Source organism: Lodderomyces beijingensis (genome assembly GCF_963989305.1).
Source record: "Lodderomyces beijingensis strain CBS 14171 genome assembly, chromosome: 8".
In the NCBI taxonomy this organism is placed as follows: domain Eukaryota; kingdom Fungi; phylum Ascomycota; class Pichiomycetes; order Serinales; family Debaryomycetaceae; genus Lodderomyces; species Lodderomyces beijingensis.
This window is the reverse complement of record NC_089977.1, coordinates 676244-698600: the sequence shown is the minus strand read 5'-3', so window position 1 is coordinate 698600 and position 22357 is coordinate 676244. Positions and strand designations below refer to the sequence as shown.

Below are 22357 nucleotides of genomic sequence, written 5' to 3'. Positions count from 1 at the left end.
TGGTGAAAGGAATGAAGGCACGTCATTGCCTCCCTCCCTTGCAGACATCTTTGCATTTCACTCGAGTAGAAGGAATGTCATCATGTCACAAGCTAATGTTTCAGATGAGCAAAGGAAAAGAATAGTATGTACCAACAAGTATACATCATTTTTGAGCTTTATTTCAGCGCGTGGCAACTAACCAGATAAATATAGGAGGCAAACAGAGCCAGGACGTTGGAGCGACTACAAAGAAAGAAGAACCCACAAGCTAGTCCGCTAGGGAAGACGCAGGCGTCTGCATCGACATCCGCTACAGCTCCAGCGCTGACGAATTCGTCATCGCCCAAGCGGCCCCTCTGTCAAATCCTAGATGGTCCGTCGACTACCTTCAAGACAAGGTTTTTGGAATTCGACCCAGATGGCTCGGTGAAGAAAGCAAGGACGCTAGAGCAAGTTGAAAAAGTTGAGCAGAACCGGCTTCGTGCTATAGAGATTCAAAAACGGAAAAGGGAAGAAAAATCGAAAGCGGGAACAAATCCCACAAGCACCACCACCACCACCGGAAATGAATCAAATGTCACTTCAGCCTCGACCAACGTTGATCTAGACAAGATCCGACTCAACAAGAACCAAGTCGACTACACATTCGACTCCGCCAAATCCTCAGCCACCGGCAGCAAATACCAAGCCCCACCGATAAACCGCAAGGACTACATCGAGTTCGACTTTGCCACGATGCAGGACACACGCGGTGGCTTCATCGAGGACGAGACGCGCAAGCGGCAAGACGAAGAGACGTTAGCGGAGTGGAAGGAGAAACAACGCGAGCTCGAACGGGTCAAAAATGCGCCGCCACCAGCCGACCTCGACCACCTCCCACGATGTTTCGAGTGCGGATCCATGGATATTGATTTGAACTTGTTCACCAATTTCCGTAAAGTGCGCGCGTGTCGTCCCTGCGTCAAGAAATTGCCCGAGAAGTATTCACTTTTGGTCAAGACCGAGTGCAAAGAGGACTACTTGCTCACGGAGCCTGAGCTCCAAGACGTCGCGTTGTTGCCCAGGATCGAAAAACCCAATCCGCACGGATATAGCAAGATGCAGCTCTTTCTCCGGTTTCAAATCGAGGAGTATGCCTGGAAGAAATGGGGCAGCCCGCAGGGCTTGGATGAAGAGTGGGAACGGAGAGAGCTGAACCGGATCAAGCGGAGGGAGAAAAAGTACCAGGACGCGTTGAAGGAGATGCGAAAGAAGACCCGAGCCGAGGAGTATACTCGGAAATTGAGGGACGGCAAGGATTTGAGCGACCGCCATGTGCATGATTGGTCTGCGCCTGTTTCCATTGGCGAACGATTGTTGAAGAAACGATGTATCGACTGCGGGATCGAAATAGAAGAGGTCATGATATAACCTTAGGGAGCTTCTAGAACAGCATTGGGTACCAGGGTACCAGTTGTAATGATAATGTTCATATAGATTGGCCTTTGGCTGAGTCACGTGCGCGTGGGTACCCTTGATGGAACTTGGTAGTTCTCTCTAGAACCTTCCATGATGTTCTATTTCCAACAACAGCAGAGATCGCGAAAAGTTGACCCGTGTATAAAACCAATTGAAAATTTCCAACACTTGCCTCTCATCTATTGAAGACAAGTTTTCTTTCTTTATAGTAAACAGCAATCAAGTTTTCGTTTCTTTACCCTTATACTGTATAGCACAAGTTGATCATCATGTCTGACCCAAAGAGCGAAACCCATGAGTTCACGGCTGAGATTTCTCAGTTGATGTCGTTGATCATCAACACGGTTTACTCCAACAAGGAAATTTTCTTGAGAGAGTTGATCTCCAATGCCTCAGATGCCTTGGACAAGATCAGGTACCAGGCCTTGAGCGATCCCTCGCAGTTGGAGACGGAGCCAAAGTTGTTCATTAGAATCATCCCCCAGAAGGAGCAAAAAGTGTTGGAAATTAGGGATTCTGGTATCGGTATGACCAAGGCTGACTTGGTCAACAACTTGGGTACTATTGCCAAGTCCGGCACCAAGTCCTTTATGGAGGCGTTGAGTGCAGGTGCTGATGTTTCCATGATTGGTCAGTTTGGTGTTGGTTTCTACTCGCTTTTCTTGGTTGCTGACCACGTGCAAGTGATTTCTAAACACAATGATGACGAGCAGTATATTTGGGAGTCCAATGCTGGCGGTAAGTTCACGGTTACCTTGGATGAAACCAACGAAAGATTGGGACGCGGTACCATGTTGCGTTTGTTTTTGAAAGAAGACCAGTTGGAATACTTGGAAGAAAAGAGAATCAAGGAAGTTGTCAAGAAGCACTCGGAGTTTGTTGCTTACCCAATCGAATTGGTTGTCACCAAGGAAGTTGAAAAGGAAATCCCAGATGACGAAACCTTGACCAAGGATGAAGATGAGCAAGTTGACGATGATAAAAAGCCAAAGTTGGAAGAAGTTGAAGATGAAGACGGAAACAAGGAGAAGGAGAAGAAGACTAAAAAGGTCAAGGAGGAAGTTAAAGAAACCGAGGAGTTGAACAAGGTTAAGCCATTGTGGACGAGAAACCCACAAGATATTACTCAAGAAGAATATAATGCTTTCTACAAGTCAATCTCCAACGACTGGGAAGACCCATTAGCTGTCAAGCACTTTTCAGTTGAAGGTCAATTGGAATTTAGAGCCATTTTGTTTGTTCCAAAGAGAGCTCCATTTGATGCTTTTGAATCCAAGAAGAAGAAGAACAATATCAAATTGTACGTTCGTCGTGTTTTCATCACCGATGACGCTGAAGAGTTGATTCCAGAATGGTTGAGCTTTATCAGAGGTGTCGTTGACTCTGAAGACTTGCCATTGAACTTGTCAAGAGAAATGTTGCAACAAAACAAGATATTGAAAGTTATCAGAAAGAACATTGTCAAGAAGATGATTGAAACTTTCCAGGAAATCTCTGAAGATCAAGAACAATTTGACAAGTTTTACAGTGCATTCTCCAAGAACATCAAGTTGGGTATCCACGAAGACACTCAAAACAGACAAGCCTTGGCTAAATTGTTGAGATACTACTCGACCAAGTCGACTGAAGAAATGACTTCCTTGACCGACTATGTTACCAGAATGCAACCACACCAAAAGAACATCTACTACATCACTGGTGAATCATTGAAGGCTGTTGAAAAATCGCCATTCTTGGATGCCTTGAAAGCCAAGAACTTTGAAGTTTTGTTCATGACTGACCCAATTGACGAATACGCCATGACTCAATTGAAGGAGTTTGACGACAAGAAGTTGGTTGATATCACCAAGGATTTTGACTTGGAAGAAACCGAAGAGGAAAAAGCCAAGAGAGAGCAAGAAACCAAGGATTTCGAACCATTGACTAAAGCAGTGAAGGAAATCTTGGGTGACCAAGTTGAAAAAGTTGTCATTTCCGACAAGTTGGTTGACGCACCAGCCGCCATTAGAACTGGTCAATTTGGTTGGTCCGCCAATATGGAAAGAATCATGAAGGCGCAAGCTTTGAGAGACACCACCATGTCATCGTACATGTCCTCGAAGAAGACTTTTGAGCTTTCGCCAAAATCACCAATCATCAAGAACTTGGCCAAGAAGGTGGAAGAGGATGGACCAGAGGACAAGACCGTTAAGGACTTGACCACTTTGTTGTTTGACACTGCCTTGTTGACCTCGGGTTTCACTTTAGAAGAGCCATCCAACTTTGCTCACAGAATCAACAGATTAATTGCATTGGGTTTGAACATTGAAGATGACGAGCCAGAAACTGAAATTCCAGCAACTGAAGCTGCTGCTTCCGCTACTACCGACGATGCTGCCACGGAAGAGCCAGCTGGTGAATCAGCCATGGAAGAGGTTGATTAAGTGGTTTCTAAATGGTAGACAAAGCAGGAGATGAGATGGATCTAATGATTTTAATGAAAAAATGCGAGTGTGTGAATGTGTTTCATTTTTTTTTTTTTTACTTCTGTTTTGATTACATTTCAGTATATAAATCACGACGGATCTTGTATGTAGAAATGTAATAAAATTCGTATATTTCTGTAACTTGTTAAAGATGTAGGGAACTTGTGCAAGTTTTGATCTACCGGAAAGTCGGTTGGAGTGAAGAGAAGAGAAGCTCGTGTATGAAATTTTTCACACCGGTTTGCTGCAAAATATTCTTGAAAGACGACACAGGTGTATAGTCATGGAAACACCCCGAAACGAAGTGACATCTAACAACCTCTACTTCCACTTGGGATCTATACGCTTTCAAACAACGAAAAGCACAGGTAAACTTTTATATCAGAACTGGAAAGCTGGTTTATCAGGATCACACATGCAGGAGGCCCTTCTGTTCGTTGGCGGTTGCGAAAAGAAAAGAAAAAATCTGCAACATGAAAAGAAAAGTAAAAACCTTACTGCGATATTTTTCCTCCGCCATCAAAAGCTTTCCCGTTTAAGGACAAAGGAGAGGAATGAACTTTCTCTTTCTGGGCTATGTCTCTTTCCTAGTGGAGTAAAACAACTCGTGGCTATGTGCCATGCCTGGGTATCGGTGACAGCAAGAAGAAGGTCAGACCAAACGAATTATCGTCGCTTTCCAAAAAAGGCGCAGTCTGCGGCTTTTTTCCCACCGTTGCTACCAACACACAAAACATCCAAACATCAATACTTTCTGCATGCGTGTCACGTGATTAGAGTCCCACCTGGGCCACCTTACATGTGTTTGCATTGGGAACATCTCGAATATCAACAAGCAATTTCCCAAATTTGCCAATTTCCCACCAATTCCAAGATCCAACTCCCCCCCCTCCCCTTCTCCCGAAAATACCCCTGGAACGGCTCATCAATTGCTCCAGCAAGAACCCTTTTCAAACTTTATTCAACTTTTTTTTTTTTTTTCAAACCCTTTTCGGTTTTTTTCCTTTTGGTTCTTTTTCGTTTTTCGTTTTCCGTTTCTTTATATTTTGCCATATTGTCCGCATCTTACACATTAATAGATCTATACACCACCCCGGCCAACTTCAGCAACATGGGACTCTTTATACCAGCGAACAAGCTCCATAACCTCAAGCTATACAAGTACCAGAGTGAAGACCACTCGTTGATCTCGAAATACGTCCTCAAAAGATGGTGGTCTTCCTTTGTCAACATTTTCCCCTTGTCGATGGCTCCCAACATGGTGACATTGATCGGGTTGTTCTTCATCATTTCAAACTTATTCGTGGTGTTTTACTATGCGCCCAACTTGGACGCGACTCAACCTTCATGGTGCTACTTCTTTTATGCGTTTGGCTTGTTCATGTACCAGACATTTGACGGCTGTGACGGGATGCACGCAAGACGCACGGGCCAAAGTGGACCGCTCGGTGAGTTGTTTGACCATTCGATCGACGCCATCAACACCACACTAGGGTCGATCGTCTTTGCCAGTGTCATGAAGATGGGCTACGGCAAGCTCATGATGTTGTCGCAGTTTGCCTCGGTGTGCAATTTCTACACTTCAACGTGGGAAGAATACCATACGCACAAGTTGTATCTTTCGCAATTTAGCGGGCCCGTCGAAGGGATCTTGATGATTTGCACCGTCTACATCTTGACGGGGATCTTTGGACCGGATATCTGGAACATGGAGCTTTTTGAGTTGAACTTGACCAGCTTGGGCTACGGCAGCTACCAAGTCAGCACCACGCTTGTCTATGCCCTCGTTGGGTTGGGCTCCTTGTATTTCAACATTATCTCCGCGATGCAGAATGTCGACAAGTACTACAAGGAGAAGGACGGGGCCACGTCAAAGAAAGCCGCCAAGGATATCGCTGAGGCGCACAAGGGCATGTATCCGTTCTTCATCTACTACGCATTGATTATCATCTACGCTTGGTTCTACCCTGAAGTCATCGCCGCCAACGGTTTCCCCTTGATCTTTTCCATCGGGTGCACCATTGCCTTTTCAGTCGGGAGAATAATCTTGGCCCATTTGACCATCCAAGATTTCCCCTATGTGCAAATCCCCATGTTTGTCCCCGTGGGCCAGCTCATTCTCAGCAAGATTCTAATTGACATATATGGGCTCGATCAATCTACAGTGGTGACTAATATCAGCTGGTTGGGGTTCGGGGTGACGTTGGGAATACACGGGATTTTCGTGGGTGAAATCATTACTGAAATAACTCAGTATTTGGACATCTACGCGTTGTCAATCAAACACAAGAGAGCATAGCTGATCGGGGCTCTTTTGAATCTTGCACCATCCCACTCCACTTTCACTTCCGCTTCCGCTTCCACTTCTAATCATTCATTTATATTTTTTAGCTAGAACCAAACTAGAAATTTAATCAAGACAAAACGAAACCCCCCCAAAAAAAAACCTATTTATTTATTTATTCATTGATTTATTTATTCAGTTTTGATATATATATACAAAGCCACCAACCCTTTTGTTTTCTCTCTCTCTATTTACTTCTTCTTACCAAAAGCATCCTCACTGCCAGGAGCCAAGACGTCCTGAGCAGCAGCCTGCAAGCTCATATCCTTCTCCATCTCCTGTAATTGGGTTTCACTCAAGATAGCCAACGCCAATGGCACTCCCAACAACAACGAGCTGGAAGTCAATGTCCAGAGCAAGTTCCCACCTTGAGCTGAAGCCCACGAGGCATAGCTGGAGATCTTGGACGACAAATTGTAGAGTTGGTCACGTTGTTGTGGCGAGATTATGTCCTTGAGGGCAGCAACTCGGTCCAACAAGGTTTCCTTCTCAAAGTCAAAGTCGTCTTCGTCGTCATCACTGAAGTCTGAACCTTCGGAATCTTCAAACTCGTTGATCTCAACTTTGTTGATTTGTGTGGTTCCGTCCGGGAATTGGGTTTGAGTCTCGTCTTCTATTTGGGTTAATTTCACCATGATTTATGTTTTTTTGGGTCTACGCTGGTGCTGGTGCTGGTGAATAGTGTAGTTGCTCTTGCCTCAATGTTCCACCCAAAAGGCTCATGAATAATTTTTTTGGTTTTTTTGGTTCTTTTTTTTTTTCTTTTCGTTCAGTATGGAATTGGTACATACACACAAGTTTTTCTATACCTCACTACACACCAAACGATCAACCACTAACCCCATCAAAGTCAATCGAGGTTGAGGTCAAAGTCATTCTGGGTCGAGGTCAAAGTTGTTCAACTGCAACGGCTCAACTTCGGTAATGTCAACCTCTCGGTCAACCTTGTATCCAATCTTTTCCATCTCGTCAGGGTATCGTCTAATATTATAGAACTGTAGTAATGCACGCAAGGCCACTTCTTGGTCATAACTGCTATTGAAGTCATTTTCCAAGTCTTTCCCACTCAACCAGTTATCCTTCATACTAAGCTGACAGTTCAAATAGATGGAACTTATCAAATCCATATTGACGCTTTTCCATTTGCGGCCCTGGTAAGGCACCAACTTTTTCAAGATTTTCAATATCGGCTGCGACAAGGAGGGATTGTCATAATTTATCAAGATCATCTTGAACAATTCAGAAGGCTTCAAATCATTCATGGTGAATATCCTCTGGCTTTGATTCTTCAAGAGAATTTTGTTGGTGATCCAAAGCAAATTCGACAAGATATGAGCGAAATTCGCATTGTAGTTCTTGATGTAGACGTGGTTAATGTTATTCTCGTCGGTTTCCTTGGGTAAATCCAGCACAAATACATTATTGATGAATTGATATTTATGCAGCTCACCACGTTGCCTTAGGCAGTTGTTGAAAAAGTCAAGTTTTGGTAGTTTAATCTGCGGATTCATCAACCTATTCTGGTTTATCAATACTTCATACTCCACCATTTCATCGATTTTCTTTTTCGAGTTACCCTTTTGGGTTACACTTTGATTATTCAAGTTGTTGAAGCCAGAGCTTATATAGTCCATGGTCACTGAAAAGAACTGAGCATCGAAAATAATCGACGACAAATAGTAGTATTTTAACACGTGGCTCCGCTTGAACCAAGAAAGGAGACTCACGAGGATATTCGTGACGGCTTTGGAGGTGATTTCCCTGACACTCAACACTTCCAACTGCAGCAACAAAACCGTTTCAATCTTGGCGCGCGTAGCGTCGTTTGCTTGAGCCACGGGCGAGTTCACCATAAATGAGGTGGCCGGGTTCAACTCAAACTCGTAAAAATTCAAATTGGAATCAATGCGATTACTTCGTATGATTTCGATAAACACCTCAACCACGGTGTGAAACCTCGCAAACGACCTCGAATACAACTGCTCCACGCGTTCGAGGGAGCCAATTTCCAGGCTAAATTGGGTCTTTTTTTTTTCCAGCTCGCTTTGCAAGTGAAGATCATCAACAAATTCCAGCTCTAGGTTGCTTGGCTTCTCATCATAAACACAAGCATAGCCTCGTTCTTGCTGCATAAATTTTTCGCGTTCTTTCCATAGTCTTTTGATTGAATAGCTTTCATAAACCGAATTCTTTAAAATTTCATCTGCCTCGATTATCGCCACAGGAACAAAATCTTTTGCATCTTGATCCATGGGGTATATAAACGGCATTGACTGGTTGACTTGGTACGATTTCCTAATTTTTTCGCCACCAGACATGTAATCAGAAGATGCGAGTTTGGGGCTCGGGATGGGAGTGGCCAAGTGGACTGGTTGCGTAGGTAGCTGGCTCAATACACTATGCGATTTGTTTGTTCTTGGAGTCTCAAGGGTATTGGATAGTGAACTAGAGTGACTGTTGATTGCCATAAATGTTTGGTACTGCTCTTCAATGGAAGCCTTGTCTTCTTCAGATAGAGTCAGGGCAAAGCCGAGTTCCTTGTCGAAAAGGGGGAATTTATCAATCAAATCCTCGCGAAATGCAAAATAGTCCAACGGCGAGCACCGTAGTTTCTTTCCACCATTCAGCTCACTTTTGGAGTTGGTCACATGGAGACAGTGGTTGAGATAAGCGTCGCAGTCTTTGAGACTGTTGGAGCCGCCAAGTTCCAATATGAGTAGTTTACTTAGTAGCAAAATGAGATATCTTATGCGATAGGAGCCGTTGGGACTCCACTTCCAGTGTTCAATGAAACAAAGTATTGTTTCAATCAAAAACGCATTCTTGAGGTATTCTTTAAACTTTGATGTAGAATCCTGTTTGTCTTGTGTATGGATTGCAGAAATCACCATGAGGTAAAGAAGCGTGAGCAACTTGAAGTAGTTTGACTCTGTCCTTGTCGAAGAGGTTGAAGCCGTTGCCTTTGGCCCCGGCTTTGGCCCCGGCTTTGGCCCCGGCTTTGTCTTTGTCTTGAGCTTTGTTATACCACTTGTCGCCATCTTTGCCTCGAAAAACGTCTTCAAGATATCTACAACTGGCACAAAGAGTTCTAGCTCAATGAGCCGCTGGTTATTTGCAAGGATAGCCTTGATCTGCTCGTCTTTCGTCGACTTACCGGCGTATTCGCCAAAGCTGAAATATAGCAAGCTTTTCAACCCCACCAGCAACGCGTCATCAATGTTTGCCCCGCAAAGCTGTCCGATATGCTCCTCAATGTCTTGATTCAGCTCGAAATTCAGCACTAGCGAATCCAACCCACCGACAGTTTTCAAGTCACTGAACGTGAACCATTCCGAAACGCTCTGCCCGGGGCTTTCCACCTCTTGATATTCAAAAGCAAGGTGCGATTTCGTCACTAGGAACTGGTAATTGACATCATTCTCGCTGTGCATGCCCTCGCTTCCAATTCCACCACCATGCTGATTCCCGCTCCCGCCACCACCACCGCCACCCCCATTGGCAACCTCAATCTCGTGCGCTTTGGCACTCAATTTTTTCTGAAACGTTTCATCGAGAGACGTGTCATGTAAATCTTTTCTTGTTTCAGCGTCAGGGTGGTCGATAATCAGGTCTTCTAGTTGATCTCTTTGTATTAAAGCATCATTCATTATACCTAGTAACATATACTCACCTGTGTCCCACCATTTGGGGTGTATTATGGATTGGTTGTAAAAAAGTGTTGCCAATTTTATATTTGGTTGTAAAAAATCTGGACTGAGGCCTGGTTGTATAGAGAGAGCATTTGTAGGAAGAAGGGGGGGTTTTGTAGTGTCGCACAATTTCAAAAATGTCACGACACTGAATCTGCGACACCCATCGGATTTTTTTTTTTTCACTACTAGTCGAGAAATGAGAGGTGTATGTGAATGTATAGCATCCAATATACACCGTACATTCAAAGACATCGAGCGAATACACCCACCAAAAGGAGAGATATCACACACACATTCACTTTCGACTCATATCACCATTTTCATTCTTCTGTATTAGAGTTCTACTTTTTCTCAACTGACATTTAGAGAGTCTTCTTACTTTTTTTTTTTTTTTTTTGCCGATATTTCAAATTTTTCAACTTTTTATTTTCAGTACTATTTGGAACCTCAGGCAAATGTCCATTCAAAACTTCGACCAAGCGCTTAATTTGAAAATCAAGGTGACAACGTTGCTAGACCAGGAGATCAGTGGCATAATATATACGTTTTCGTCGTCGAATGAGATCTTGGTGTTGAAAACCACCAACATTCGACAAACAAAAGACAAGGAGAGGGACTCGACGGCAGCTTCGACGAGCACGTATCGCGTGATAAATACGTCGTTTATCAAGAGTATTCAGGTGTTGCTGCCCCATCCGCAGAAGAAAAACAAATTGAAGCCCTACAAGAGCGATGATGTGTCGATAAAACCAATTTCAGTCGCGGATTTAAAGCGATTTGTCGATGAAGAGGTGCTAAAGTACCAGAATGAACCGAGCGAGAAGAAATCTGCTAAAACGGCGGAGGATTCCAAGCAGCAGCAACAGCAGCTGCAGGCTTTGCTGAAACAAGCTCACGCGGCTGCACCGGTGGAAAAGCCGGCCCCCGCAGCCCCCGCAGGCTCCACAGGCTCCACAGCGCCATCATCTAATAGACAATCTCAGTCTCAAGCTCAAGCTCAACCCCCAGCATCATCAACGGCGTCCCTATTGCTTGAAAAACTCCAAAAACTATACGGCGACTCCAACGTCAGGTACGGTCACACCAATCAAAAGCAGACAGAAATCATCATTTACGATGAAATCAAAATAACCAAGCCCTTCACCAACACAGCGAAAAATGTTTCATTTATCAACCCCAAGCAGCAGCAAAGCAAACACAGTGCTTCGTTAAACCGCGCTTTGAAACATTTCTGGTTGGACATCGATAACGAAAAGAAAGGTGGCTGAAGAGAACTGAAACTCGATGGAAGTTTTCGTCTCTCCCTTTCTCTCTATAGATTTAACGGAATGTAGTAATGATACAAGTATAAACCAAAAATTCAAAAAAAAAAAAAAAAAAATACTAGTTCATTTCAACCGAAACGAAACGGACTCATTTCAAACCAACTCTAGCTTCTTTTTCTCCCATCTCTAGTTCAAAGTGGATTTCCACAGAATCAAACAACTGATTACCTCGATGTCTAGTGCCCTTGAACCCATCAAACTCATCCCACGTGAACTCTGCAACTTTTGCCTCTTGGCCAACTTCAAAGTAAATGTTGAACCAAAGATAGCACAACCGTTCCACACGGATCATCACGTCCGGCCCAACGCTGACCCTCTGCTCAAACTCAAAACTCACATCATCATCGCCACCATCGCGACCACGTCCACCGCAACCACCGCACCCACGCACGGACTCGACAATGAGCGTATTAACCACAGTATTCTCCCGTCCCTCTCCATCTTCAACGACAACGTAATCACTGAGACTGAACCCCATTTGATCGACACGAAGCCCGCGAAACACAACCTCCGCCACGCGGTACTCCACGCCACTCTCACGCCACTCCATATAGTCCCTCCCCCACATCCGCCACATATCCCGCTGCATCAGAAGCAAGTACCGCTCAAAGTACCCCAAGTACCGCCGCTGGCTCAATATACTCACGCCAGCGCCGCCAAACACCTTCATTCTCTTGCGCGTGTATTCTCGAACCACCTCCTCCACATCGACACTTCTCCCGCTCATCACCCGCTCATACATCAAATACGCACAGCATAGCGTGCCCAGTCGCCCCTTGCCCGCTTTGCAATGCAACACCACCACTCTCCCCCCACCACCTCCATTGATAAATTCATGAATGTCGGCGACGCACAGAATCATAATCTCGAAACTGGGCGGGAAATGGTCCGGAAAAGGATAATGGTGCACTCTGCCATCGACGTCTTCATCCACATACCCAGCTTCCTCGCCGCGGAAATTGTAAAAGCGCCACTCGTCACCGTGCGTGTGGTTGAGATAAGTGAGGAGGTCACTTAGCGGGTACCTGTACCACGACTCGATGTAGGTGGTTGTCGGAGCTGACGAGACGATGATTTGCGGCGTGATGTACGAGAGGTCGAGCTTGAGGTGGAGGTCGGGGCAGTAGTGCGGGATCTTGGGCATCGCGATCACTGATCTGATTAGTGACTTGATTAGTTGCATTTTGGCGGCTACGGTAGTGGCATCGCCATGGTTCTGATTGCAAGCGACTTGAACAGCCAAAGGATTGCGAGATTCGAGATTTGAGATTTTATCGATTCTTTGTTCTTTTTTTCTACTTGTTGGGTTCTTCCATGTACGTTCCCCTACAGTGAAAGAGGCCGAGGTTCATGTTGGTCAACTTCAACATCAACATCAAAGTCTGTATAGCGTACGTTATATTTACAATCTTCATCCGCCTAAATCTCCCACCTTCATCTCCTATTTTCATCTCCCATATCCATCTTTCTCCTCATTGTTATCACCACCACCACCACCACACCGATTCATTTTTTCTTTTTCATATCATCTATCTATATACTCCACTTCATACGCCTCCCCCTCTTGCGACTACTTCGGTTTCTTCCTCTTTGCTTTTTCTTTTTTTTACAAAGCACCACTCTGTCTCATCAATTCAGCAATCTTTGCAGTCAAGATAGGATCGCTCTTGATTCTCTTTTGCATCTTACTAGCTTCGGCAAAGGAAACAGCCTGGATTTTCTCTTCGATGGATCTCGCCAAGTCGCAGCTTTGTTCAAACAACTCAATAGCTTCATCGACTTCGTCGTTTTGCAATTTAATCTGTGCTAGAGAGATTCTAGCTAATTCAGATTTGGGGTCCAAGTCGCATGCCTTGACTAGCAACGTCTCGGCTTCGGGCAACTTCTCCAAGCTTTCTCTCGATATCACGGTGGCTTTATTGATCAATGGCAAGGCACCAACGCTGAAACGGTCCAATTTCTCTTGCAACCTGGCCGATATGTCAAACTGCTTGAGTGCTCCTTGGATATCGCCCTTATCGGCCAAGATCTCACCATAGTAGTTTGGAATCTCGGGGCTGGTGGGGAACTTCAATTTGGCCTCGGTGAATTTTTCAAATGCCTCCTCGGGTTGTCCTTTCTTGTAAGTTATACAAGCAAGTTGGATATAAGCGTAAACGTTATCTGGGTGCAATGATTTGGCCTTGGTGAAGTTGACCTCGGCATTGTCCAAATCGCCCGTCAAATAAAACAATTGGCCCAAGTGGTAGTAGACGTCGGGTGAGCTAGGGTCCGACTCCTCGGCGGATTTAAAGTCCTTCATGGCTTCTTCGTAGGATGACTTGTCAGCATTGATCAATGCGCGGAACACATACGCCCTGGCTCTTGGCTTGATGGCAAGGGCCTTGTTGATCAACTCGGCAGCCGTGGCGGGGTCATTTTTCAAAAACTGGAATGCAGCGGAATACTCCAACGCAACAGCATACAAGTCTTTGTTGTCCTTTTCCTTTTCTTCTTCGCCAACTTCAGCAGCCAACGCGGTCACGGCTTGATTGATCAAAACGTCAGCTTCCTCATAGGCGTCTCTGGCATTGCTGCTAATCTTGTTTAAAGCTTGATACAAAAACGCTTCCCCGCCTTGACTCTCTTCGCTGACCAAGGCATTTTCATCTGAGAAGGCACCAAAGAAAGATCCAATGGTGGCAGAGCTGGGCAAGGCCAAGATCTTCTCCTTGCCATCCACAATCTTGATGGAGTGCTTCCTCAAGACACGTTCCAACACTTGCTCGACAGACTTGTTGGAAAATCCGCCGTAAATGGTCAACGCAGTCAAATCAAACATGGCCTCTTCGTACTGCTCCAACAACTCGTAGCTGGTAGCTCTTCTCAATATACATTTGGTGTAGTCGGGCTTCAAACTGATGGCCGTGGTAGTATCCTCAATCACCTTCTGGTGGTCGTCCAAAGCCGAGTAACACGCAGATCTGTTCGAATAGTAAACGGGATCTTGCTTCAACTCCAAAGCAGCACTGTAAAACTCAATAGCCTTTTGGTAGTTCTTTTGCTTAAACTCAACATTACCATCCTCCTTCAACTTGGAGGCCCACTCCTCCTTCTCCGACTCGCTCAACCCAGCAACGACCTCGGCGGTCAACCTAGGCACAACGTGCGGCTCCTTGCTCTCCTTCGCTGCTCCCGCCTCGGGGCTACCAGACTTGCTCTTCTTCTTCTTCTTCTTACTCTTGGAGCTACTCGAAGGCTTGGAATCCTCGCCCATTTCATTTTTCTTGCTCGACTTGTCTGATGACGTACGGTCGCCTCCCTGATGATCTTGTTGTTGGCTGTAGTAGAGATATGCTCCCACTGCCGAGGTCACTGTCAAGGCAGTGACGATGATGGCCGTCTTGTTTTTGATGAAGAAATTGTCGGACATAGCGGAATGGATTCAACCTGGCTCTTGTCACTAAATGGGTTCCAAAGGGGGATATCCTTCTTGCAGAGTTGGTCAATGGCAATCTTACCGGTGGTCTTTCTTTCTCTTATTACAAAAAAAAATGTAAATTTTTCGTCTACAAATAAAACTGCGGGAGATCGTACACTACCTGGTGGAACTACAATAGACCCTTGGACGCCATCATCACCAACATCAACATCAACATCGACATGAACACCACCTCCACTCGTGATATTCGACTTGGCCGTGCGGGTAGCGTCATCCATGAGGATGATTTTGGTTTTAAGCAAAAAGCTGTACTCAGAGAAAGGGTAGTTTTGCGAATTTGTTAGCTTGGCTCCAAGTCCATCCTATCTTGATGACGGTGAAGAGCCCACCCCACACATTCAAAATCGGTTATTTTCTCTGTTAATCTAAATTATAGTAATACTGCTCATGCTGCTGGTACCTTCGTCTAGCTCGCTGATGCTCGCTGTCATCCTGATACGAGCTTTCCAACACTACGTCGTCATAGGTGGGCAACATTTGCCCTTGGTTCGTCCCGGCATTGTCGTCGCCCGTCACTTCGAATTTCTCCATGCTGCTATTGCCACCGTTACCAGAACCGTGTCCGTTCGAAACGGGAGTGGTTGTTCCCTGCTGCAACGCGGGGCTGATTGAATTGTGCGAATATTGTCTCTCGCGGTTATTGAACGGGACAGACGGGGGCGGCGTGGGCAATTTTGCAAATGAGCCCTGCGAGGCACTTGAAAGACGCGGCACCGATGACCTCAGGGCGTTGGATTGCAACGCGCTCGTCATGTTCAACCCGCTCAAGACTTTGATGTTGGCGCACTGCAACTCCACAAACTTGACCTTGTTCGCCATCTCCTTGCGGTTTCTGAAATCGTCGATTCTCTCGCATGAAAAACCCGCCTTGGCGGTGAGATTGTATTTTCTCGTAATGTTGCACGTTTTGAAAGTGGGCGAGATGTGGTCGGGGATGACACAATTGTCGTAGTACTTTCTCGGAATCTCAATCTCGTAGAGCGAGCCCGAGGCATCGATGTTTGTTGCCACGGAGGTGGCGTTTCTGTTGATCTGACTGTGCATCAAGTCGAATTTCAAGTTCTGATAGGTATTGTTGCAAAGCGTCATTACTTCCTCGTGCTGGCCCATGTGGTACTCATGTGAGGCACCATCGTTTTCCACAACCGACACCGTGGTTGTCGAAGTCAACGTGATGGTCAATTTTTGAAGATATACAACGCCCAACCCGTTTGACTCTTCGGGTCTGCCGTAGGCGTTCAAAGTGTACCTCAACGGGTTCAAGGTCGATATAAAAAACAATTTAAAAGAAGGTGGTTTGGTAGGAATTAAAAACGCCGGGTGTCTGAATCGAATTTCAAATGAAAACGGCACATCTTTACAATGGATCTCCGGCACCGAGTTTCTCCCGCGATACTCGCCGTTACTCTTTTCCCAAGCAGGACTCGACGACAACGACGATGACGAGGATGCACTAGGGGAAGTCTCGGCACTAAACAAGCGAGATAAAAAGCCTTGCCTCTTGGGAGCAATGTAGGGAACCTTGGGCAAGACCTTTTCCGGCGATTTTTTCTTCTTCGCGGGACTAGGGACTCTAAATGCAACAATCTCCGGAATTCTGTTTCTGAAAACCACCTCTTTTCTCACAAAGGCCTCCTTGTAGTCCACCTCGTATTGCGGATCCCCGGGTCCCAACAAGGGCCTGCCCAGGGCATCCAAGTCCAAAGGTAGGAAAATAAACGGATCGTGGGCTCGTAGATTTGTCTTGAAGATCGAGGACCGTTTGCATGTAACCTTGATAAAGTATTTGATATTGGCAAACTCGCCTATACCGGATAAACTGGGAGGTAGTTGAGACGTAATGTGGTAATGGAGCTGTGGAGGCAGCGGTGGCCTATTCCCCTTGCCCCCGTTACCACCACCACTACTAGCGTAGTCGCTGAGGAACTGGTGTGCCTTATTTTGCAAATAGGTAGTGCTGAGATTGCCATTGTTGATCATAACGTCAAAAGACTTGATATTCATCTGCACCTTGTTGGTGATGCCACTCATCTTGACGCAGGAGTTGTTCAAGGGGATCTTGAACTCAAAAGGGTACGAATAGTTGCCCGGGGCTAGTGTAAAGTCCTTGGCGTTGCTCACTTGCCGCACATTGTCTGGCGGAAACACAATCTGGGTGTCGTACAACACCTTGTGCTGATCTCGGATGATCTTGTCCTTGCGCTCGCGGTCTTTGCGTGGGTTTTCCCGCGGAATGGCAAGTTGGGTAGTTGAAATTCCTTCGATCTTGGCCTGGATCCAGTTGAGGGTGATGGCCTTCGTCACAACCAAGTGGATCGACCCTCGGATTATGTCGTGGTTGGTAAATGTTCCGTCGGTGGCCGTGCGGTCGATCTCGACTTTGACATCGGACATCTTCAATATATCTAGGGCTGTAGTTGTGCCCTCCAGCCGTGGGTGTAGATACAAACAGAAGAAAAAGAAAAAAAAATGGAGAAAGGAGCTGTGAAAACCCTTGTAGATTGGAGCGGGCTATCTGGGAGCGACTATCTATGTATATATGCAAATATACAAGTGGCGTCAGCTCGAGGGCTCGAGTGGATGAATGTGTGAGATTGCCGTCTTCAATCGGGATGTTAAATCTCACGACTGCTAGAATTGGAGAAAGAGGAAAAATAAAGTGGCACATTTTACGGGGAGAACGAGACACCACCCAGTCCCCCCGTAGACTCCACTTCCGCTTCAAGCCTACAGGAACAACAGAATGGCTTAGAAGCTCGGGGACTCGGTTTGCAGTGCCAGCATGGGGGGCGGATGCGTAGAGCTCCGAGCCCCAGTTCAGCCCTTCGTGTTCCCGGCGTAGGGGATTTGACAGGAGAGATGGGAGAGGCTGTGGCCGGTGAGGTGTATCCGGTTCTGCCGTCTTTTCTTTTCTCGATCGGCTTATCGCACGATTCTGGAGTTAGCTCCGGCCGTGTCACGTGACTGCAGCCAGCAGCAACAAAGACACAGCCACGCCATCACCCAGTCACGTGCCCTTCGCCGGTGTCGCAAGAAGCTTGCTCTCGGTAAGCCACGACACACGACACGCAACACGACACACGACACGACACACGACACACGACACGACACACGACACGACACACGACACACGACACGACACACGACACGACACACAAAACGCGACACGACACACTGGAGTCCACCTCACCAACAAAAAAAATTTACAGCCTATTTCTCAACCACACTCCCTACTTAACATCGCTCACCGTCAACAACTCCAACTCCAACTTCCTTGCTCTTTTTTTTTTCAATTAGAACCCCAAGATGTCAGAAACGCTCCCAAAAGTAGAGATCGTCCAAGAAGGAGACAACAAGACCTTCGCCAAGCCCGGCGACACCATCGCCATCCACTACGACGGCACCTTGACCAACGGCAAGGAGTTTGATTCGTCGAGAAAGAGAGGCAAGCCCTTTGTTTGCACAATTGGCGTGGGCCAAGTCATTAAAGGCTGGGACATTGCATTGACTGATAACTACGGTAAAGGTGGCATCCCCAAGATCAGCAAGGGCACCAAGGCGTTGCTCACCATCCCGCCTGAAATCGGCTATGGCAACAGGGGGTTCCCCGGTTTGATTCCTGCCAACTCGACTTTGATTTTCGAAGTGGAGTTGCTCACTGTCAATGGTAATTAAATTCAGATGTGTATATGTTGTGTTTTTTTTTTTTTTTTTTTTTTTGTTTAGAAATTATTTAAATATAAGCGATTTTCGTCTTCGTTTAGTTGGACCTTCGATTGCGTTATTATGGGCATCAACCCCACGCGATAGTTGATGTCAAACACTCTATAATTGGGTAGTTTGAGTTTGTAAGTGGTGGATTCGATTGGGTGTTGGGACTTGAGGTGGAATGATGCAATGTGGCTGGAAATAGGTGCAACTGTAAATGGGCCGTCTCGGATGGACGTCAGATCTTCATCGCTCGCGGTGGTGGTGTCATTGTCGCTCTCTTGCCTGTCTATAACCGACCAGCCGTTGAAATCACTCAATTGCGAAGCGAAATTCAACGCGTTGGGAGTGGGATTCTCCAAGATATATTTTAATTCAAGCTCAACTGGTATAGCATCACCACCACCACCACCACCACCACTAATGTTGCTCTCCTCAGCAATGAGTAGGACACGAGGTGAGCTCAATGGCAAAGTGAGACTAATTTCAAATTGAAACTCGTTCACGGTTTGATCATCATCTTTCCTTCTCCATTTAATAACAATGGAAGTGAGAACTGCCACGCTCCTATAGCTGAATTTGTTTCTAGCTTTCGTGATGAAAATTCGGTCATTCGACCCAGCAATATTTTCCAATGTTTCAATCACAATGTCTGGGTTTCGTGATGTGAGACTATAGTCCACGTCAAGAATCTTAAGACCTTCCAACGTGCTGCTATTGCTGCTCATGGCTCGATAATTATCAGCTATACCCAAAAGCGTTCTCCACGTTCTGTTCAATAGGATGGCTTTTTCACTAGCTCGCTCTGGGGACTCTCGACTCTTATTATCAGTTGCCGTGCTGGTTACCGAGGCGGGAGATTCGGCTGATTTCTCTTCTTCTGTGCCAGGCTCACTTTCTGGCTCAAGCGACGCAGCACGATCCAAAGCTTGAGGGGCTAGCTTTTTAAAGTCCCTGTATACTGGCCGTATCGAATAATGCACTTCAAAAGGGTCACGCAAAACAGGGAATTTAAAGGATCCAACATTGAAAATTGTAATCTCAGAATCAAGCAGCGACTCGTGGTCGTCGTCGCCACTTCCAAAAGTATCTGCACGATCGGAAGTTATCAATTCAAAATCAAGCACAATTCCTGTTTCTTCACAATCTCGCTTATACATATGCAAAAGGTGAGTTGCGGTATTGCCGTCGTCGCCATCACCAATGTCGAGCAAATTCAAAGGTTCATCGTCTTTCAATTTATCCCACGTTAGATTAAACTCAGCATTCTTGACCTTGACCGCTAATAAGGCCTTGGCAGTAGTAGCAGCTAATTCCTTCCTGTTGAAAGAAATCACCACAGGCATGACATATTTTTCTCCTGAAATATAATAGTCCACTTCTCTTTTCAACTTCAACTTGACATCGGGCTTTTTACGATCAACCGTCAACACATGCAAGGCTTCCTTCAACCGGAATTGTCTCGGTGCCGCGTCCAAAGCATACATCCGTCCAAGATGGAAACTTTGCAGAAAATTTTGATGCAACTCAATCTTGTTCAACTTGATGCATTTGCCATTGTGCTTGATCAAGGCGGAAATCTGCAATTTGACAAGGTGTACACGATACTGTCCAGCAGATGTAGCTTGCTGGTGATGTTGCAAAATAATCTCACTAGATTCACTTATTGCTAGATTGGCCGAAGCGGCAAACGCACGCTCAACCTCTTGTCCTTGCAATACAACAACCTGCTCCTTGGCCTTGGACTCGTCGTGAGTTATTGAAATATCCTTGAGTCCCGAAAAGGATTTCTGGGGTGTCCCGCTAGCGAGGGTTACATCTATTTGATTTATAACGATTTCAACTTCGCTGGGCTCGGGCAAGAACAACTTTAACAATTCAGTATTCAACTTTGAGTTCAACTTCAATTGAAAAGTCACATCGTCCAAAACAACCGTGTCACCCTCCAACTCAGTTCTCACCAACAACGGCTCGACATCAAACATTTCGTACAATTTGGAATCCAACAATTCAATCTCAACCATATTTTTACCATTGTCAAACTCAAACAAATTCTCACTTGAATTTTGATCGAAATTGTCCAACTCTTTACTCTTGGGCATCGTGCCTAGCTTCAACATCGTATTCATCTCCATCTTCTTGTCGCCAACTTTAATATAACACACCAACAATTTTTCCAAGAGCAAATGACTAATGTTGAACCATTTGGACACCCCCATGGAACTATACGACATCTCCAAGAAATCCGAAGCCTTGCCATACTGTTCCAACTTCATATACTCCTCAGCCACGAGCCAGTTGATATACGAAATAAGCGAAACCAAGTTATCCTTGCCGGAAATCAGATGCAGTTCAGTAGCATTGGCCAAGTTAAGCGCAAGGAGCTCGATGGCCAGTTGCAACAATTCAATCCTACGCCTTGGGTCCGAGCTCATCTCGTAGGCCTTGACATAGCACAACCCGGGGTTGGTGATCAAATCGGACTCCGGGGTATGTATCCCACCGAAATAGCTTAAAAGTGCCGCTTGTCGCGAATGCAAGTTCAAATGCAAATTCTTGCGATGCTGCAATTCTTTCATTTTCAAAATAGCACTCGAGTTCAAGTTGGTGAGCACAGAATACGGGATCAATCGCATTAGCTGCGCTAGCCACTCGTACTGCGTCAGGATCCAATGATGATCGGCGTTCAATACTTCAACCGTGCTCAAGATGTGCGTCTTGTGCTTTTGAAGTGCTCGGATCGGCTCTTCCAAGGAAAAATAACCGCGCACAATATGGAAGGCCAACACATCAAGCAACAGTTTGAATTGCTGCAAAATTTCAGTATCGTGATCCAGCAAGTTGACGGCGTAGGTGGTCTCGAGTATTTGAGTTAGGTCCTCGTAGGCTACTTCCAACAATTTGACACTCGGTTCCAAGTTTCTCGGATGGACAAGTTCCAAAATGAGTCCCTGTTTGATCAAGTTGCGCGTCTCGAGAAACTTGGGGGTGAGCTCGATCGAGGTGTCCACTAGCTCCGTGCTGGGACACTTGTAGTATTTCTTGTATCTCAGTTTGATCTTGTACTCGACATTTCCGTAAAAGTCCAGGGCCAATTTTGAGAGGTTGCTGATGAGTCCCAGCACCATGGCATCGCACTGCTTCGACACTTCACCATCCTCATGCTCATCCTCATGCTCATCCTCATGCTCGTCATTACCACCATCTAGTGAGTCGCTCACGTGGTAGATTGCACCATGCTTGGGTAAATTAAGCTCGGTGCGAATCGTCACCAATCTCTCGCTATGTAACTCTTCGGGACTCACCACCACAAGCACAAGGTTTTTGCAACCAACACCTTCCAACTTCAACTTCAAAATCTTGAGCTTGTCAATGACCGAGTCGTCCTCGTACCCGCCAGAGTCCAACTGCACCACGTAAACCATGGCAAAGGGGAACTTCTCGGTGTATTTCGCAAGCCAATGGTGTGTAAGGATGCCGTTGGGGAAGATGGGTGATGTAGTATTGAACGGCGACAATGCGTCGTGTTCGCCTTGGACCTTGCCACGCGGGGGCAACACCACCGTTTCTGCAGCATCAAATTGTATAATATACTTGGCGGTCGATAGTCGGTTCTTCAATATGCAGTTGTCCCACACCAGATGATGGATGTTGTACTTGTTGAAATTTCGGACTAGCAGCTCACCGACTCGGGACAGTCGTAGTTTTTCCGAGTCAAATTGCACGCGGAGAAGCGGGTTCAATTGCCTGAGAAAGACATCATCGTAATTATTCATCTCCTCCCTATCTCTATGCGTGTATGCGTGTGTGTGTGCTTTTCTATCGGTATTGGCAAAGACCCTGGATCGTGCTGTTGCATGTTTGATAACTGTATCGCGAAATTTCCACCTGTGCCATTTTAT

General features: G+C 45.8%; 11 protein-coding genes across 11 annotated transcripts; 5 read left to right on the top strand and 6 right to left on the bottom strand. All coding sequences in view use genetic code 12, as the record gives it.

Annotated features, from left to right (window-relative positions):
- Positions 1 to 82: 82 nt before the first annotated feature.
- Positions 83 to 1392, top strand: LODBEIA_P60330 (uncharacterized protein; the record flags this gene model as incomplete). Its single annotated transcript, XM_066976432.1, has 2 exons — positions 83 to 124; positions 196 to 1392. 2 exons carry the CDS (start codon positions 83 to 85, stop codon positions 1390 to 1392), a joined length of 1239 nt encoding a protein of 412 aa, XP_066832971.1.
- A 317-nt stretch (positions 1393 to 1709) lies between these two features.
- On the top strand, positions 1710 to 3863 carry LODBEIA_P60320 (uncharacterized protein; the record flags this gene model as incomplete). The annotated part of the gene is made up of 1 exon (XM_066976431.1): positions 1710 to 3863. One exon carries the CDS (start codon positions 1710 to 1712, stop codon positions 3861 to 3863), a length of 2154 nt encoding a protein of 717 aa, XP_066832970.1.
- Positions 3864 to 5016: 1153 nt separating this feature from the next.
- On the top strand, positions 5017 to 6204 carry LODBEIA_P60310 (uncharacterized protein; the record flags this gene model as incomplete). The annotated part of the gene is made up of 1 exon (XM_066976430.1): positions 5017 to 6204. One exon carries the CDS (start codon positions 5017 to 5019, stop codon positions 6202 to 6204), a length of 1188 nt encoding a protein of 395 aa, XP_066832969.1.
- Positions 6205 to 6440: 236 nt separating this feature from the next.
- On the bottom strand, positions 6441 to 6884 carry LODBEIA_P60300 (uncharacterized protein; the record flags this gene model as incomplete). Its single annotated transcript, XM_066976429.1, has 1 exon — positions 6441 to 6884. One exon carries the CDS (start codon positions 6882 to 6884, stop codon positions 6441 to 6443), a length of 444 nt encoding a protein of 147 aa, XP_066832968.1.
- A 237-nt stretch (positions 6885 to 7121) lies between these two features.
- LODBEIA_P60290 (uncharacterized protein) lies at positions 7122 to 9896 on the bottom strand (the record flags this gene model as incomplete). Its single annotated transcript, XM_066976427.1, has 1 exon — positions 7122 to 9896. One exon carries the CDS (start codon positions 9894 to 9896, stop codon positions 7122 to 7124), a length of 2775 nt encoding a protein of 924 aa, XP_066832967.1.
- A 500-nt stretch (positions 9897 to 10396) lies between these two features.
- On the top strand, positions 10397 to 11209 carry LODBEIA_P60280 (uncharacterized protein; the record flags this gene model as incomplete). Its single annotated transcript, XM_066976426.1, has 1 exon — positions 10397 to 11209. One exon carries the CDS (start codon positions 10397 to 10399, stop codon positions 11207 to 11209), a length of 813 nt encoding a protein of 270 aa, XP_066832966.1.
- A 145-nt stretch (positions 11210 to 11354) lies between these two features.
- LODBEIA_P60270 (uncharacterized protein) lies at positions 11355 to 12449 on the bottom strand (the record flags this gene model as incomplete). Its single annotated transcript, XM_066976425.1, has 1 exon — positions 11355 to 12449. The coding sequence occupies one exon, from the start codon at positions 12447 to 12449 to the stop codon at positions 11355 to 11357; it is 1095 nt and encodes a 364-aa protein (XP_066832965.1).
- A 423-nt stretch (positions 12450 to 12872) lies between these two features.
- On the bottom strand, positions 12873 to 14678 carry LODBEIA_P60260 (uncharacterized protein; the record flags this gene model as incomplete). Its single annotated transcript, XM_066976424.1, has 1 exon — positions 12873 to 14678. One exon carries the CDS (start codon positions 14676 to 14678, stop codon positions 12873 to 12875), a length of 1806 nt encoding a protein of 601 aa, XP_066832964.1.
- A 429-nt stretch (positions 14679 to 15107) lies between these two features.
- Positions 15108 to 17141, bottom strand: LODBEIA_P60250 (uncharacterized protein; the record flags this gene model as incomplete). The annotated part of the gene is made up of 1 exon (XM_066976423.1): positions 15108 to 17141. One exon carries the CDS (start codon positions 17139 to 17141, stop codon positions 15108 to 15110), a length of 2034 nt encoding a protein of 677 aa, XP_066832963.1.
- A 912-nt stretch (positions 17142 to 18053) lies between these two features.
- On the top strand, positions 18054 to 18422 carry LODBEIA_P60240 (uncharacterized protein; the record flags this gene model as incomplete). The annotated part of the gene is made up of 1 exon (XM_066976422.1): positions 18054 to 18422. One exon carries the CDS (start codon positions 18054 to 18056, stop codon positions 18420 to 18422), a length of 369 nt encoding a protein of 122 aa, XP_066832962.1.
- A 47-nt stretch (positions 18423 to 18469) lies between these two features.
- LODBEIA_P60230 (uncharacterized protein) lies at positions 18470 to 22231 on the bottom strand (the record flags this gene model as incomplete). Its single annotated transcript, XM_066976421.1, has 1 exon — positions 18470 to 22231. The coding sequence occupies one exon, from the start codon at positions 22229 to 22231 to the stop codon at positions 18470 to 18472; it is 3762 nt and encodes a 1253-aa protein (XP_066832961.1).
- Positions 22232 to 22357: the final 126 nt, after the last annotated feature.